Source organism: Fundulus heteroclitus, unplaced genomic scaffold, assembly GCF_011125445.2.
Source record: "Fundulus heteroclitus isolate FHET01 unplaced genomic scaffold, MU-UCD_Fhet_4.1 scaffold_42, whole genome shotgun sequence".
Taxonomy (NCBI): domain Eukaryota; kingdom Metazoa; phylum Chordata; class Actinopteri; order Cyprinodontiformes; family Fundulidae; genus Fundulus; species Fundulus heteroclitus.
The window spans coordinates 2,467,254-2,486,751 of NW_023396835.1; the positions used below are offsets into that span (position 1 = coordinate 2,467,254).

At 39.7% G+C, this 19,498-nt stretch overlaps 1 protein-coding gene across 1 annotated transcript in view; it reads right to left on the reverse strand.

Annotated features, from left to right (window-relative positions):
• The window catches only part of LOC105918432 (solute carrier organic anion transporter family member 5A1), a 47,676-nt gene that overhangs the window by 15,389 nt on the left and 12,789 nt on the right, over positions 1–19,498 (reverse strand). The window contains exons 2-4 of the mRNA XM_012853512.3: positions 7,968–8,100; positions 6,565–6,785; positions 5,220–5,384 (exon numbers count right to left, since the gene is read on the reverse strand). Coding sequence (XP_012708966.2) covers positions 5,220–5,384; positions 6,565–6,785; positions 7,968–8,100 — 519 coding nt within the window. The remainder of the gene's footprint in view (positions 1–5,219; positions 5,385–6,564; positions 6,786–7,967; positions 8,101–19,498) is intronic.

The window sequence follows — 19,498 nt, forward strand, 5'->3', positions numbered from 1 at the left end:
GTTATCTTGGTTTAAGCATGCAAATGTAACACCAGTGTTTGCTACAAAGCCCGTTTGGGTTGAAAACCCAGAATTTGTAGAAGAGGACTGTAAAAATATAACTATGACTTTTCCCAAACTTTTCTTTTTAGGAGATCAAACGTATCCAGTGGCAGACAGTTACTGGATGTGTGGTGATGACATGCTAATGAACACTTTACCACTGAAGTGGATAGGACTTTGTGCATTAGTACGAATGAAAGTACCGATAACCTTAGTGTATGAAGGGGTAAAAGAATTAGTTCAAATTGAAACAGGTAAAACTAGGTCTCGTCAGAGTCTAGGAGATTACGGATTAAATGAAAAAGTTTATTTAAATCTTATTGGTCAACCAAGAGGAATTCCAGATGAATTTAAAGCACAACATGAAGTTAAAGCAGGTTTTGAGTCTATTTTGCCTCAGATTACTATTAATAAAAATGTTGAATGGATAAATTACATTTATTATAATCAGCAGAGGATGATAAATTTCACGGTGGAAGGATTTATGGCACTAGGAGACCAATTACATGAAACAAGTAGAATGGCAATACAAAACAGGCAAGCTTTAGATTGGCTTCTAGCCAGCAAGGGAGGTGTATGTCATATGTTTGGCAATGAGTGCTGTACATATATTCCCATGAACACAGCTCCTAAAGGTTCGTTTAGGGTAATAATGGCTAAACTTATGAAACTTAGAGAAGAAGTAAAAGAGAATGCTGGAAGAAACAACTGGTCGTGGAAAAGTCTGGAAGAAATTTTAGGAGAATGGGGAGCAATGGCTGCAAAAACAGGAATAATTTTGGTGATAACGCTGATTGTATTCTTTTTAATTGTGTGTTGTGTTGTGCCTGTTTTGAAAAGGTGGATTGTGGGGACAATGTATAGATGGATGACATCAGGCAGCAGCCATCCGAAGGGCTGATCCCCGGCCGCCTGGACACATCCATGGACTCATGCGTGTGCTACAGACTCATGCCACATGGAAAGGAGCCCCGTGATCGGAATGAACTCTTTTTGTTTTGCTACGTGTCCAGGAACTCATTCAAGCCAAGCACACAAACTGAAGATGACTAACCCTATTAACCTTGTTTAAGTTACTCAATAAATAAATAAACAAAATACAATATAATGAAGCTTTGATAGATAAGGTAGCACAGGCGGCCGGTTAGTTTAGTTTATACTATCATAACATTAGATTCTAACATCCATTTCGTTTTTTAATCCTGCGTATCAATATTATTAGCAAGATCATTTACATATGTTGTTTGTTGTTTGTATTATGATGTTTTGTTATTGTATCATGCTTATGTACTCTTTTAAATGACAAGTGCTGGATGTCATTGCGAGTAGCATGGCTGACTTCCAATTGATGCCGTCGGTCAGGTGACCGATGATAACGGCGGATGCTCAGAGGTATAAGAGGTCCATGAAAGACTTTTTCCCCGAGAATGACACATAAATAAATGATAATTATCGGGGTTTTTTCACTTTCATATCTAAATTGGAAAGATGTTATTGCAAAAGCAATGACTGTTTTGCATACGTGACTCTCTCAATGTCTCTCTGTCTCTCTCTCTGACTCTCTCTCTGTCTCTCTGTCTCTCTCTCTCCTCTATTATTGGAAATATGTTGTTGATTGTAATCTGCACTTATTACATGACATTTTATATCAGCACTTGTGTAGACACCATGATTACATTAGTATGTTATCCATTGGTTGTGTAAGAAATTAGACTTTTTTTTACATGTTTGTTATTATCACAGCTAGACTTGATCAGTGTGGAGTCAGATTTTCAATGAAGAGGTCTTCTAGATATGTCACGCTGTAACGTGCCAAGGGAGGATTTATGGGAGTTCGGGTCATTTTGACCTTTTTCCCTGGCTCTCGCCGATGGGAGAAAGAGGAAACATCTGTTTAAACATCTGTTTCAAAATATGTCAAGTAGCGGAATTAATCGCTCTGTTGTTGTACTTTTAGTGATAAACACTTCCCAGAATTTAAGCCCTGTTGCCAATTGACGTCAATAGCGTGTAACGCACACACACCAATGGAGACACACAGACACTTGTGTTTAACGCACACACATTATGTTCCTTTATAACGACGACCATTGTATTTGAATGTCAGAATTCGCTCCGGAAACCCGTTTGTACGTTTCTAGGCATAATAAAGACGAATTCTCGTTGTTAAGACAAAGGAACGCCATTTTCTCTGAGTCTTTCTTTCTTTTTTATAAGGTTAATAGTTAAGTAATTCTCCCACATTGGCCACGGTGTAGGAGCTGTGATGCTGTGGGCCTGTTGCTCTGCCGTCGTTAGACTGGATGTCATCGTGAGTGCAGAGATACTGGGACGTTTTACGTAAAAATCTGGTGTTATCTGCCAGTGAACTGAAAACGGGTCGTCAGCGGGTCCTTCTACAGGAACAGGATCCAGAGCTTCAGCCTCATGAAATGTTGGCGGAAGAGACTGAAAGAGGTCGTATGAACAGAAAGGGCCCCGATAACAGAGAATAGATTTATATCCTCACTGAGTAAATGTGCTCCAGCAAGGCTTGGTTTAAATACTACAGTTAAAGGTTTATTTAAGTATATAAGTTTTTACCGATGGTTGTTAAAGATCATGGAGGTTTAGACAATAAATATGAGGATTATGGAACCGTTTGACTCTAGTCGACAATCTCCCTGGGTTTGATTCTACTCTCTGAAGGGTCTGAAGCGGAAATCAAAATGTGTGAGTGGCAGATTAAATCACGACTTCACAGCACACTCCTGGTCCAGGCGAGACGGTTACGCAACCGAACACTTAAGGATCTGGGATAACAGAAGCCTCCCAAGGCGTGACTTCACAGAGAAAGAGCCCCTCAGTCGGGCGTGATCTGAATATTTCATGGACCTTCAACTTAATAGCGTTTATTAACTCCACAGAAGGCTCCAGCTAAGAAAAGGGAGGCTAGTGATTAACGCTGAGACGCGAGCTGTTTCCAAAACAAATAAGGAGCGCTTTTAAAAAGTGACGCTCTCCATTTTTATTCCAAAAACCCAAACCTCTCCGAGCCTTGCCTGGATTTAACAGATATTTAAACAAACTGGTGAAAAGAAATTCCCAGCTGCCCGTAAGTGATTCAGATGGAAGCCATTAGCTGGAAGATACAGTGAAGCGAAGATAAAATGCTTCACTTTTTCACGTCACACACAAAAAAAGAGCTTTATGAGCTCTACAGTCAAGCTGCTTCCTCTTCTCTTCAAACCTGTAACTGTCAATGTTAAAGTAAATTTCTAAATTTAGATTTAATTGTGGCAGGCATAAGCGTAATAGTGGCTGCCGATCAGTATAACCAAAAAATATTCAAAATATTTACTGTATAAATGTTTCGCAAACTTTTAAATTGTTGTGAGGCGTCAGAAATAATTCAGTGAGGCTGGTTTTATTAAAAAAAACATACTTTTCCCATCATTGTAAAAGGTTTGTGTTCTTTATACCAGCGGCCCTCAAGCTGGGGTCCCCGGACCCCCAGGGGTCCTCCAACCACGGGTTGGGGGGCCGTGAAACACATTTTGTCGGGCCTGAGGAGGCTCTGCTGAGGAAGGGGTTCAGCAACACAATGGACAAATATTTAACTCTATTCACTTCTTAAGTCTAAGTCTAAGTCTTCACCAAAAGCCAAAATCAGCTAAAATTAGAAAGTATGACAAAAACATGCATAATTCCTAATGTATTTAACAGAACAAAAGGTTGATTAAAAAATACCATCAACATGAGGAATCTAAAGGGATCCTTGGAAAAATTTTACCGCTGCTAAGGGGTCTCTGGCTACGAAAAGTTTGAGAACCTCTGCTTTACACTCTGGGGAAGAAGTGGTGAGCAAGACGCTACAAGTTCCCTGGTTCGATTCCCAAATGCTGCCACCCGGGTCCCTGAACTGAATAACTGATCAGGAATTTTTCCCCCTTTGCAACAAACTTTCCTCCCTTTCATCTGCAGCGGTTTTCAACTACAAACCTGTCAAATTTAATCTGTTTCATCCCTCCTTTCCATAATGTCTCTGTAATGTGTTGGGAAATCATCCTTAAACAGCACTGCTGTGCATTTATTTGCAACTTTAACTTTTTATAGATTTCTTTTGAATAAAGCCTGAAAGTTTTTCCCCAAATTCCCAACATTTCCTTTATATCTTTTGCAGAGATAACTGCCTCCGCATCACCTGCAGCATCTGTAGCTGCTTTGTTGCAGCGCTCACCGTGGCGCCACCTATTGGTGGGAAGTCTGAAGCTGACGCATGATCTGCATTTTAGCTCTCGGGTCATAGCAAAAAAGAAAAAAAGAAAAAGAGACGACTCCTATCTTGAAAAACTTATTTGGGACACTCATAAGTCAAGGTACCACTGTACAAATATTGATTCAAGCCTAATTCTAGCATGCACCAATTATAGTTGAGGTACAACCTAATTAGAGACCTTTGCATTTATATATTTCAAGATTAATGGTTTAAAACAATGTAATAGTGGTATTGTTTTTCAAAAAGCTTCATCCTGTGGTCCCATTTTGGGTCAGATGACCCTTTAAAGGTTTAAAGGAATCTCCATCTAGCTCCTCTTAGTGAGGTCTGCATTTAATCCTTTATTTCAGCAGCAGAACCAGGAACACTGGTCAGATTTCTGAGTCTGCCGGTCGACATGTTTTATTAACATGTTGTCCAAAACCATCTGTTTCAGTCTGTTGGTTTTTCTCCACCTCAGTGGTCAGAGAAGTGAGTTATTAGGCCACATGATCAACTACCCTTACTCCTTTACTTCTAATCACACAGATAAACTGAGTTTAAAGCTCATAATCTGCATAAAAACGCATGCCTGTTCTTCATGCATGTGTGTGCTCTTGTGTATGTAGGGCAAGGCCGTGGCTGTGAGTGGGCCTTATTTGGAGCGTAGCCCTATAAGCGAGCCGGCTCAGCCTCCTCGGAGCCCGGCTTCATTTGGAGAACAGCAGTTTCTTTATTATTAATGTTGGCTTGCAGCCCTGAATGTCTCTGCAGCGCCGCTCCCAGATAAATTCACCGCTGACTGAACCGAGAAGACGAGGGAGGTGTCCTGCCTGTCTGCGTCTGAGAATCGATGAATAAGGAGGAATATCGCTGTCCTCACGAGACTGAAAATCCTGCCGCAGTTAAGGCTTGACGCGACGAACGCCCCGCAGCTCACCGGTGTAGATGCTGGCGTTGGACGCCGGGATCCCGAACTGGGACTCGATGAACTTGGGGATGAAGGTGATGAAAGCGGTGACGATGGCGCTCTCTGCCGTGTAGGACAGGCTGACGAAGAGGAAGGTCACGTTGCTGAGGATCCTCACCGCAGCTTTGGGAAGGTCTGGAAGACAATTAGGAGAAGAGGCGCTGACATCTGACTTCACCGTGAAAACGTCGGCGGAGGACCGTTAATCTCCTGCGAGGAGGACAGCTGTGAAACATCTGCAGATACAGATTTAATCATGGTATCCCTCTCAGTTTATCAGAATAAAACTGCCTGTTTGTTCTCAACTTGTTCTGAAGCAGCTTTTACGTGCAAGCAGCAACAAAGGCCACTTTTTACCTTAAAAACAAAGTTGTTTCAGGAACTAAATCTGAAACTGTGCCCAGGTTAGAAACTACTTCTTCGCTTCACAGCAGTGAATCCCGTCACATTGATCTGCAGCTTGTTACAGCAGAACATTACAGTTGGTTCTCCGCAATCACTATCAAGCTATTTCCTTCTGGATAATTTTCACCTAAACTAGCGCACTCTCACAAACTCCCACAGGTGCTGGGTCCCAGGTATTAAATGTTCACTTATATACAGTAAGCTTATAATTTATTTATTTATTTGTGTTCTTTCACTTTCTTTTTTCAGGTATCACATTACACATGTCAGCTTAAATAATAATATATATGATTTAGCAATGGCATCTAGGTGTTATTCGAGTGTATCTGTTGCTTTATGTCTGTTGGTTGTGCTGTTCTTTTTTCGTCTCTTTCCAGGTGATGGAGCAGACAGAGGACGTTTTATCATTCTCTCCCTTTTATCTCTTCTTTCTCTCACCTCACTCTTTTTTTTTCTCTCTCACTTCTTGTTCTTCCTTTACTCTCCCATTGTAGTGTCCATATAAATTGAAATTCTCCCTGCAGGAATCACAATAAATCTATTTACAAGCATAAATCAAGCGGAGCACTATGGCGAAAGCTGTTTGCTCCACTTGTATAAGCAAAATCTGTCGAGCTCTATCTGGCATTGAGACATCAATTCCTATTGCCACATTGCTAGACAGGACACTGGGAAAAAAATAAATAAAAAAATAAAATAAAAAAAAGAACATTACAGTGATTCTTCACAGGTTTTCTGCACCTTTTCACTCTGCGGGTCAAACTGACAAAGATGGAGCATTTGCTCCATCGCTGCACATCTTCTGTGCGTCTAGTCTGCTTCAAATATTCCTCCGCAGAGTTTTATTTATTTATTTGCTCTTAAATGAAGATTTAAAAGAAGTAGAGAGGAGTTGGCAGGTGGTCGGTACCTTGGATGTCCTTGCCGAAGCCCATGGACGAGGTGACCGACTGATGCTTGCTGTTGTTGCTCTTCTCCTTGAGCACGTCGTCGTCGCTGGACATGTCGTCCAGACTCAGCTTTTTCCTCCTCTTCTTCTTCTTGTGTCGAGGAGGAAGCTTCTTGGGGAAGGTGAACATGGGGAATATGACCAGCAGCATGGCCACGGCGCACAGCAGGAACCCGCTCCACCTTAGGCACACAAGACACAGAAAGTTATTACCGTATTTTCCAGAAAACAAGGCGCACTTAAAATCCTTAAATCTTCTCAAAAATTGATGGTGCGCCTCATATATGATTAAAATTGTGCTTACTGGCCGATTTTATGGTGTACAATGCGCTCAAAAATCTGTTAAAATATGTAAGTATGGCTTTGGTTAGCAACGAAGCCGCTCTGCTGAATGGATATTAGGAGAATTACGGTGTCACTACCTGTTAGGACCTCTGAGCTGAAAAACATTTCAGCTCAGGATGCTGACTCCCTGGTTCTACAGCTGATAGGCGGTGGCATCACCAAGAGGTCTGGACATTCGAATAATCAAAAGCTGCAGCAAATGCTTAGACGGCTGTGATACGTCTCATAATCACATGTCATAACAGAGAAAAATAAAAAAATTGGTGTTTTGGATACATACCAGAATTAAAGGTATGGACCGATTCAGGGGAACAAACAAGGAACTTGGCTTTGATTCAACTTATCCACGCGTGAAGCTGATAAAGCAAAGCAATTAGAGGAGTTTTATAGATTATTTCTACATTCCTGCTACATTTTTCTTTGTAGATTTCCAAAGAAATGAATTGCTGCAGATTTATTTTAAGATTTACCCTAAAAAGAAGAACTTGGCACCCAGTTTTATTTAGCTCTATGATGCAATTATTAGGAGAAGATTAAATTAAGTCCGCAGCTTTATCAAAACTAATTTACATTTAAAAGATTTCAACTTTGATTGATTCATACATTTCTGTTGTCACATTAAGCTGAATTTGTTTCATTTTAAGCACCTTCCACTGAGAAGGGACCCTAGGACAGCCAGATAATTGGGGCCTCTATTTTGTCTGTCCAGAACTCCAGCTTCTACACGCCGCTTGAATTATGTCATGAAAAAGAATATTTTCTAATTGTTATTGTATCATTTATATGTTGGGATGCATCAGTTATGCTTAACTGAAATAAAATAAAGATCTAAACTGGGTTGAAATAAATCTCAAGGCCTGTAAAACGCATCGCTTGCATCAACATAAATGCTGATAAAAGCACGTTCAAAGCATTAAAAGGGACAGAAAACCTTTTAGAACACGTCACACAGAAACCTCCTTCATTACACAAACTCATTATCCATCTGCATCCACAGCAAAGCGGCTGATCCGTCTCACCAGTTGCCGATGAAGCGGGGGTCGTTTTGGTCGATGTTGACTGCAGTCTTTGGGTCGACGTAAAATCCAATGAGGACTCCTCCCAGGAGGTAACCAGCCGCCGGGCCCAGGGCTCCCATCACATACATGATGGCTGGAAACAGAAGAAAAATTACAAAAAAAGTACAGTTATTGCATTTCATCACCACTAGGAGGCATCAATACATATTGTTTTAGCTTTGTAAATGGTTTAATCAATTAACTTGGTTCTTGTTTCCACCAGTTTTTCTGCTTTCTCCTACCACGTGTTAAAGATATTTTTACCCACTGGTGTAGACGATTAAAACCGTTTGTCATGCACAAACTACTATTTAAAGATAGTTGCGTCACAGTGAGAAAAGGACATCGTTCCTTTACACTTTCTGCGTCTTATGTGTGAAAACCTTAAATTTTATTCCTCTAAGAGCCCCTATGAATCAGCTTTGATAGCAAAGTGTTTATGAACTCTGTGATATCTGCTAATTTCCAGGATTTGTGCAACAACCCACACCGCGACTATTTGAACAATAAGAGCCGTGCACAAAAGGGCCATGTGTGCCTGTCTTGTGTTGCGGATCATATGACTTGGCAATAAGGACCCTGGTAGAGGCTGAGGGTGAAGATTTCTCCAATTAGAGGGAATTAATGCGGTTAAATCCCTGGCTGGAGTTGAAAGAAAACCCCAAAAAATGCCATGGCGTGACTGAGAGCTCAAAGCCGGGCCAGGCACGGAACCAGACTGAGGCTTAGCTGAGTTTTAGAGCCCAGAGAGCTCACTGGGAGCACTGGGTTCATGTCACTGATGATGTTCTACTTCCAATAAGTGTTTTTGTTTCTAAATGTCAAGTCTTTTGTAGATTTTTCTTGATTACTTTTGCATTTCTGTCATAAAAGCTTTTCTTTTTCGCACAACTGAGTGGATCTCATTGGTTCTTTTAAAAAAGTGGAATTAAACTCACAGCTGGCAGGTATCTGTTCACCTATTAAATTTACAATCTTTACTTTAAGATAGAAAAGTTTAGTGTATTCTTTCGGCACCACTCTATCAATGGCCAAACATTTCCACAATTATATAAATAAGCAGTTAAATACTCATTTACATATGTGATCAGTTAATTGAAATTGATAGATTATACAAATAAATCCACTATAATTTAATCGTGTCAGCAGTTTCTTAATTTCACGCTTAAATTAAAATTAACTCATTGATTAAAATTTTAAACCACTGTATGTTAAAATTAGCATTTATTTCAAGATGCTGTTGCTCTGTGGGCGGGGCTAACACAGCTACAGACAGGGAGGCTGCGCACCATTTATCACCTGGACAGGTGATCAGTACACCGGAGGGGTGGTGGTTCACAAACCTTTTCCAGCTGTGGAGCTGAAGGGATATTCAAGTTTTACATTTAACTACTTATTTTTACAACCAGATATTTACATACACTGTCAATACAGAAGCAGCTGTAAACCTGCAAAACTTTGTAATATTTGTTCTTTAGGTTTTAATGGTGTGAGGACAAAGCGAGAGGCGAACACAACAAAAAACTTTTTTTTTTGTTCATTTGTTCTTTTGTGCCAAAGAAATGCATTAACTCATTTAAATTGTATAAGATTTTACCAAAAGAGCATTAAAGTTAGAATTTTTTTTTTTTATTTTGCTTTCTGCTTGAGCCAAAATGTAACTTTGTAGTCATATTATTCACAAATTCCTATCGTCCCAAAACACAAATCTGACTCATTTAAATTGAATTTAATATGACGGTGTTTATGCTTTCTTCAAAAACGGGTGTTATTTTTCTTTATGTTATGCATCATTACAAAAGCTTACAGTCAAACCTCGTTTTAATTTTTATGTATCAGTAACTTTGGAGAAAAAGCAGACAGGTGGATTTAAAATAAAAGCAGCGTCTCCCTGTGAACTCGGTCTCTCTCTACGCTCAGACCAACAGGCAGCTGCAGCGTCCCGCATCAAAACAAGATGCCACAACGGAGAAGAGTTGGATCAAATCAGAGCTGAGGACAGAAACAACCAAGTGGCTCTCTAGGTGTCTTCATTTAGGGATTTTCAACAAGAAAATTAAATAAACTTTAAAACTCTTGAATCTACAGCATTTTAATCTCTTCTTAAAACTTGCAGGTACTTGTACTAAATTTCTATGATCTCCTTTCAGACCTTTAAGTGACTTTAAGTCTTGATGTATTCTCTTTCAAGTTTTAGTTGGTAGATCTAAAATGTTTTAAAACTGGACGCTCTGGCAAAAGGCTTCTTTGATCTCAGAGTCTTTTCCTATTTAAAAGGGTGATAAAATAAATAAATCATTAAGTGAGCAAAATACAACTCTCGAATTTTTATACATACAAATAATGACTACAATAGAAATATTATAGGTAAATTAAATAAGTTGACATATACTTAATCCTTATTAGAAAGATAAAATGGTGCTTTCAAAAGTCCCCAGATGTTCCAAAACAGCAGACAGAAACCACATGATTTACCTTTTGCATATAAAGCATTTAATGACCTTCTTATATTAAAATACTCTGACTTCAGATATGAACTTTATAAAATAGATAAAAGGGAGACAGAGGAGCAGCACGTTTACGTTTTATTTTTCCACCAAAAGGAGCGATTAGTGAGGGAATGTTGTGTAAAAGTATCTGAAGATTATTTAATTTATCCAACAAGCATTAATAAATAAAAGCTCTAAGCCTTCGACTTAAAACCGTCAGAAATATTCCAGAAATTCCAACAGCACCACAAACAGACAGTTTCCTGCTCCTCCATCACTGTTCTTGATTTTTTACATCACCTGACAGAGACAACCAGGACGATAAATCATGAGGCCTGCACCAGCAGCTCGGCCTTCCCAAAGGGATTCAGCAGCACCAGGGATAATCCCACATGAGGGGGGAGAGGAGGGAAAACCCTGCACTGGCCTCCGGCCGTGTTACGCAACACCATGCCGACCATCAGGACGGGACAAATGATAACCAGGCTGCTGATCCTGTGCTGCTGAGGCATGAGGCGGGACAGACAGGGAGCGAGATAAATACTCCAGACAGGAGATGCAATTCCTTATCAATACATATTCAAAATAAAACTGCTTTTCCTGCTGGACCTTCATCTTAGACGGGAACGGAGAATCCATTTTGAACCAAATAAAATCCGATAAAAATGAAACTGCCTCTTAATCATGCAGCGATTCTGTAATTGTGTCCTTATTCAAATACTGGGTTAGTGCTGCTGCTTTTAAAGTTGCTGGAAATATTTGATGTTTAACAACTTATTCCTTTGATAAAGCAAGAATTTCTGAGAAAATTAAATCTAACAGCACCAGAAATTAAAGATTGTATCCAATATTCTTCATTTTAAACATGCAGGACCTTCAACACAGCAAAAATTAGCTGTAATTATTATACTTCTTCGGTTTATTGCAGAGATTTGTTTCAACGCCGCTCTGCGCTGTAAGTCAGTCAGGGTCGGGTCTCATATTAAGGTTAATATAAACATTTAGAAATGAGGAAATAATAAAAACACATGCAAACATTTCTGAACCTCAGCCAGCCGATAACTGGTCGGCCCAGAGTAAAAACAAACACATTTTTCTTAGAATAAAAGAGAAGAAAAGCTCCACCTGATCCTCGTTTGTCTTGGATTCACACCTTATTACCTTTTCATGTTTTCTGTATTTTCTCTGCTTTTAATCACTTTTTATGCTAAGTTGTCTTTATAACAATAACTGTGTGGTAGCGTAGAAAGAACACGGAAGAGAGTAAAGCATGAGACGAAGAGACGGGAAGCAGACGCAGACAGAGATGGAGTGGTGGACACCAGCCTGCTGATGTTGAGGCAGCAGCGTTTCTGCTGATGGAGGAAACAGCTTCTAATGGTATAAAAACCAACTGATGTTCAGCCTCATCGTCCCCATCCATCACAGCTCCACGCTGCTTCCAGCCAGAAGGCATGATGGGAGTCTGGTTCCTGCAGTAACGCCTCCGCGCTGCAGCCTGAGGCCCTGCTGCAGTCCAGCCTCACTCAGAAACGTACACGACGGAGTAATTTATGACTAAATGTGTGAGCAGCCTAATCATCTCGCTTCAGCTCTAATCAGGTCAACTGGAGCCACAATCGAAAGACTGGAGCCTGACCTGATTAGGGGTCAACCAAGAGGATGTGGTTTCCAGACCTACACTGGAACCAGTAACTACTCGCTGGGAACCTCAAAAACCAGCTCATTAACATCATGTTCATGTTTACCTTTTAATTATGCATTGATAGCTAACTGAAAATACAACTACAATGATTTGATAAAAAAAAAAATTATTGGGAGTACAAATTGCCAATAATATGGATTTCATCTACTACGGCTGGACGATATGGCCAAAACTTATATCACAATATATTTCTTAATTTCAGACGATACAATAGAATTACGATATCGACATAAACAAAAATAAAAGCAGAGAAAGAAAAGAAAGACTGACAAGAATGGCCACAACAGGTGCCTGTATAAACCTATGACAATTATTTTGCCATGTTTAAAACAACTCCTCCAATATAACATTTTATAAGTATTTGCTTTAAAAAATAAAACAAAAAACTACATAAAAGAACGTCAGTGATAACAAATGCTGTAATCATAGACTGTAATGTATATTGAAATATCGGAAATGTCATATCACCTTTATTGAATGAAGTTAATATATATATATATATATATATATATATATATATATATATATATATATATATATATATATATATATATATATATATATATATATATATATATACATACATTGTCTCTAATATTTAGGTGACTATCTGTAAACACACCGAAGATTTCTGTAACCATGAATACGTTTCTGGTGCATTTCTGTCTTCATATTTGATTATCCTGCTTGGCTGAATGGGTTTCTTTAAACTAGTCGGTACTACGGAGGACCAAAACTGACAGAATTAAAAATAAAAGCAGAAATATATAAATGGCCTGATAAATAAACGGATTAATAAAAAAAAAATAAAAATAAAATAATTTTATATTAATACGTCTTTGTTTAAAATGTCTCGTATTTTAGAAAGGTGCAGGATCCATGTTCAGATGGATTGTGCCTGAAATGAAGTATCATTATGGTGGGAACAGATCTGCACCTTCCTCCTGATTGACCAATGAGAGAGGAGCTGACACAACGAAGGAACCCCCACCATATTTGCATAATGAGACAAAAATGCACAAGGCAACGTTAAAAAAAGGGAGACAGAAACATGTAAAAAGAATACATGGAAATAAAAAGGCTTGTGGGGAAAAACAAGTAAAGAAAATTCAAGGGAGAAGTGAAAGAGACATAAATGCATCCTTAAGTAACAGTAATAGAAAAACATAAAAAGAGTAAAATGTAATGCTTTAATTACTGTTGGAAATAAAATCAGAAAAAATGCGAAGGTCAATGATAGTATTAAATGTGGTAAGGTAAATATATGGGATATTTTAAACAAAGACACATTGATACATAAAAAAATTACTTGTTTTGTAAAGTAATTGTTATATCTTAAAATTGGTTTATTTATTAGGCAATTTCTGCTTTTTATTTATAATTCTGTCAGTCTCGGTCCTCCATAGCCTCAAATTGATCCTGGTTATCAAACAATGCAGTACAGTTCAGTCAATTCAGTGTGCTAAAGTTGAAACCTTGCCATTAATCTGGAATGATTATATTGGATATTATATAAACCAAACGAGGCTGATAGCAGATGCATTAACTTACTAATTTAAACATTATCCAACCAGCATTCTCCTGTTGTCCTCTTTTTTTCCCACTTCTGCGGAGAAAAAAATATTTTTAGCATTTAATTTAACACTCTCTGATGCATTTCAGAGACATTTGAGGCTTTTTTCTGACTCCTCTGACCCAGAACCATAAGCTCTAGAGGTTAAACGTGTCTGATATAACTCCTGGCAGCCTTGCATCAAAACTATAATCTCCTACTCAAACACATAAATATATCATCCTCATCGCTGCATCCCCTTCTGCTGAAGTTACAAAGTGTACTTTTAACATGCTTCCTGTTATACAACAGGTAGATTCAGCCAAGCAGTCGGATCTGGTCGGATCTGGTTTAAGACAGTGCGGCGCTGTGAGTCATGTTTCGAAGCTGCAGAAACCAGCTGCTGGCAGTAAGCAGGCAGAAAACTATGCATCCTTCATTCCTACACTGGGTTCTGTTCACACAATTTCAATTCAATTCCAATTTTTATTTATTTTGTTTATATATCGCCAATTCAGAACACGTCATCTCTATTCAATCAAATCACGCAGATCAGTTGAGCTTCCTATGTAAGGAAACCCAGCAGATTGCACCAAGTTTGAAGGTTTGCATTTTCATTTAATGGTTAAAATGCTGCCACGTTCCAATATGTCATAAAAATTTCTTTTAAGAAGATGCACAGATTGCATTTGTTTAAGAAATCTTCATATATTATTTCTTTATATTCATGGATGAACATAATAAACATTATCCTGCAGGATCCCTCCCATGTGATCCTGCAGGGACACATGGGAGGGGGTGTCTGTCTCCAGCAGCCACTGACAGGAGGTGGGGGGGACACACTGGACAGGTCAGCAGTACATCACACGGACACAGAAGAGAGAAAATCACGCACATACTCACTTCCAAGTTAATTTAGAGCGTGCAATTAACCAATCACGCTGTAGCAGGAAGCTGGGACAGAGGGAGTGAACCCTTGCATGCATGGAGAGGATATGGGAACTCCATGTTTGCAGACCCCAAGCAACAGTGAAAACAACCGCACCGCAGTGCAGCCCGTTAAAACCAAAACAACTCACAGATACAGTGAGAAACACTGTTAGGCAATCTTATTTTCCAAAATAAAACAAAAAAAAACTGTTTATTAATCTGCTTCCATAAAGACTTACAACTAGGACTGTAATGATACACAGGATGTTTTTCCCACCCTTTGTTATGCAATAAAAAATTAAATTGTATAAGTTAATTTGTTTCTATTATGTTCTGAAAGTTCAAAAATGTAAAAAAGTGTAGAACTGACTCGAGATTTTTGGTTGGATTTGTCTTCCAGGTAATAAAGTAGAATAAGTGAGCATAGCCAATGCCTGGATAGACAGATTATAAAACAATAGACATCAAGCAATAGAAATCAAAGTTATGTTTGGGATTTTTTTTAACTAGAGTGTGACCATATTTAATAAGAAGAATGAATGAAGAATGAAATAATGTTGTAGTTGTTTTGATGGTTCAACAGCCCAGTGTCCCAGCTGTGCCTGAATGCAGCATGTGCAGCTGTTGGGATAATCCCCTCCCATCAAATGAGATTCCTCTGCCTTTTTACGGTCCGTCCTGATTGGACGCTGCAGGTAGCTGGTCGTTCTTCAGTATCTGTCATGTTTACATTCAGCTGGATGTTGATGTGGTTTCTGGTGAGAAATTTAGTTCAGTGCAGAGCGAGCTACTCTAGGCCTACCTTATTGCTACTGAAAGATGTAAACATCTGGTTCTTTCTCCGTTGTAGCTGCATAAGAAGCCTTAATGTTCCCAAATATCAGCGCTTAGTCATACCTGGGATTTTATTTCGGTGTCACTTTTTAAATTTGTCCTAGCCTGTAGCTGTTTAGGTCTTTGGGGTGTGGGGCCACACAGTTGTGGTACTCAGTTTCTTACAGTGTTTTTTTGACACTTTTCTTTCCAACGCTTCTTCGGTTTATTGCAGAGATTTGTTTCCACGCCGCTCTGCGCTGTATTTCAGTCAGGGTAGGGTCTGGACTTTGACTGGGCCACTGCAACACGTTGATTCCTTTCTTTTTCTGTCTTCCTTCTGGTTTTTGATTTGCTGCTAGATTTTGGACGACTGTCCTGGTGATGTCCCAGTTTGGGCCAAGGTTCAGTTGTTGCACAAATGGATTCATATTTGACCCTAGAATACTTTGGTATTCAGAGGAATTCATGGTTCGCTCAATGGCCGCAAGGTGTCCAACTCCTCTGGTTGCAGAACTAACCAAATCATCCCTCCATCAACGTAGTTTACACTTTTTATCAGGTACTTGAGCTAAAATGCTGTGTTTTCATGAGAAATGGTGTCATGGTCAAACTACTTAAGTCTCATTTGTTCAAATGACATTCCAAATATCTCATGTTTCATCAAGATGCAACTTTGCAAACCTAATTTTGGCCTAATTGACCCGCTGCAGATGTCTCTGCACCATGACCTCGCTGGCTGGGTGTGCCAACAGCGACATTAATACTCCCAGTCAGAGAGCGGTCCCCAGAGACACAGCAGATACAGAAAACGACAGCTGAGATCATGAGCAGAAGAAGGAACAAAACAAAAAGGCGGCTGTTTTTCCAGACAGTGTGAGCAGAACAGATTTTTTTTTATTTATAGCTGATACAAAACTGTGTTGGTATTCTGGAAAATTGGGGAAATTCCCCAGATGAACCTTGTAAACAAGCATTATATTGTTAAAGACACAAACTAGCTGATTTGATGGTGCGTCTCTGATTAAAATCTGCAAATTTCCAGTGTGTCATAGAAACAGTGACATCTAAACAATTACTTTGTTTCATATCTATGGAAAAATTGTAAGTTTTGCATAAGGCCCTGAGAAATCATGGGCTAAATCCAAATACCCTTATAGAGTAAGGACCCTTTAGCCAAAACGGAACTGCGTCATGATAAGCGATGTCCGAATAGTGCAGTCAGTAATGAAGGAGGTAGGAAAAGTAGCCTGAATGCTCCCTATTGCAGCTAGTTTTGCCTTGGAACCTCGCAACGTCCCTTACCAGCGCTAAGAAGCCTCAAGGTATCCCACAATCCTTTGCGTGACATGAAGTATCTGCAGAGCCCCCTCATGGAAATCAACGGAAATAACCGGAGAGACCAGAGCGCGCAGTTTGTAGTTCTTTCTTGGAAGGATGTAGGTCTGGATTGGATTCGCATCATCCATGTGCATTTCTGTCACTTAATGACGTCAGAGTTCGAATTCGGCACAGCAGTCCAAAGCTCCTTTCCTCCCCACGGCAGAGTTTGGACTGTTGACCATATGAAAGGTCAAAGACCAGGAGCTAGTAGCCATTATTAAAGGTGTTGGGATGGAGCCCCGGTGTTCGCTTTTAGTTCTACTCCTCCTCTGAGGAACCAACAAATAAACCAAAATGTTTATTTTATGTTCAGCTGACCTAAAAAGTCTGAGATGGAGGTCTTGAACTTTCTAATCCTGCAACACTTTAGAGTGGGCTTAAATGTGCTGAGACGTTCACTCATGGGAAGATTGTCAAGGCTTCCTCTTCTGGTTAAATGGTAAATGGACTGAACTTATATAGCGCTTTTTCAGTCATGCTGACCACCCAAAGCGCTGTACACTATAGCCACATTCACCCAGTCGCTCTCACTAACGCACACACATTTATACACCGAGACCCAGCTCGGTAGGCAATTTGGGGTTAAGTGCCTTGCCCAGGGGCACATTGACATGTGGCAAGGGGAAGCTGGAGTCGAACCCACAACCTTCTTATTGCCAGACAACTACTCAACCCATCAAGCCACGGTCACCCTGGTTGTAGCCTAACTTTCCCAGATCGATTAGCAGCAGCAGCTGCCTCTCCCATGTAATTCCTGATGCCCTTATACTTTTTAGCATTGCGTTAACTCACACCACTTCACTCCTGTGTTTTGATTTGTAACACCTGGGTGCTGCTTGCCTTACTCATGTAGCGATGCCATGGGTGTACTTACTTTTTTCACACGACGGTAACGACTGACATAAAAACTTCTTTGCCCCATGGTTGTTTGTTATTGAGCAGCACACATTGATAAAAATAACTTTTGTTGTTATTTCTTTTATACTCCTCACAGCTAAAATGAACAGCGATGTTTGCGTTTTTTTATCCATCAAACACTTTCTGTCCAACAACATGCGGCGCTAGAGGATGCTACGGAAAATCTGCAGAATCTGATTACCCGGTCCAATTAATCGGTGCATTCCTGTTCCCTAAAATGATTAAAGGCGCGCTGTTCTTGCTGCCGTGTTGCATCAGCGTGGCTTTAAACGATGGTAAATACAGCCTCATTGGGTGTTTGCGCAACCATTATAAAAAAAAATCCTTCAGCTGCATTCTGGACGTCCACAACATGGATTACATGAGGCAGAACCGAGCGGGACGCGAAGCAGTCACACTCAGAAAGCGATAAAAGAGACGGATGCCAGCAGTAAATCAGAGAGAACCTACGTAAGACTGAGCTGATCATAAATGTAAGGGATCATTTCTAAATCGCTACGTGTTTGCATACGTAAAAGTCCTTCAACAAGCTAAAAGCTTGTAAGCTTTCAATCGGCTAATGTCTCGCTGGCTGTTTGCCAGTTGCTCGTTGGGTTTATTTATGACATGCGGGCCTGAAGCAGCACTTTTTTTCCCTACACAACAGTGCGGGTAAATGCTGAGCGAGGAGCCATGCGGCGCTGCCTTTGTAGAGACGGACAGCACTGAGGCCACGGCGAGCCGGCATGAGATGGAAAGAGGGCAGAGACAATCAAATGTTGACGGTGTTTTCAAGGCACCCTGCTGACACAGCGCTGTCTGCTCGCCACTTCCCAACCAGTTTGCATTCCCAACATCAAACTCCATGAAGACTCGTGTGAAATGGCTCTCTGGTTTTTGTTTTGTTTGTTGTTTTTACCTCTGAGGACGTTCCTGAGACTAAATGTTCTTGCTGCCAGAGACAACAGCGGAACGATTTTCCTGTGAGCTAAACCGTTAAAGTACAAAAGAAAACTCTTCCAACATCTAACAAAGACAATTTCCTAAAAAATAAAGAAATAAAATGCTGTTTACTCAGTTTTACTCACCAGTGTGCCATCATTTTAATTTGAGTTTTTTCAGACACCAATTTTCCACCGGAAAAGTATCAGAATTAACACATCCAGAAATATTCCCAGTGCAAATGCAAACGCCATGTTACGTAACAATATATGAATGTACCTACAATAAACACAAAACGACGTAATTTAAAGTTTAAATTGCTTCTCACTCAAAACATCTTCAACTCACAATATATTAATCATAGTTTTCAAGTAGTCAAAGGCTCTGTGTTTTTTTTTTTTTCTATAGTAAATTAAAAAAGTGTTTTGCTCAATCGTCTTATAATGAGAAAGTAATATGGTTTCAAATGTGCTTTGGGTGTTTTTTTTCTCTTTTTGATCAGAAAAAAAAAGAAACAAGTCAGGGCAACAAGGACTAGATATGGGTCACTCTTTAATGGATACATGGCCACAGGTCTGCTGCTGAGTGTTTGTGATCCTATTTAGAACTAAATTTGAGTGAAAGCAAAAACAAAAGTCAATAAAAGGTAAATACTTTGTGTTGTACCTAATCAAGAGGATTTTAATTTGTAAATTCTTGACCTAAAAATGTGTAATCTCCATCAACCACCTGTGCAGGCGGGCCAACTTTGTATCGCTCTTGAGCAATGGTCGGGAAGGCC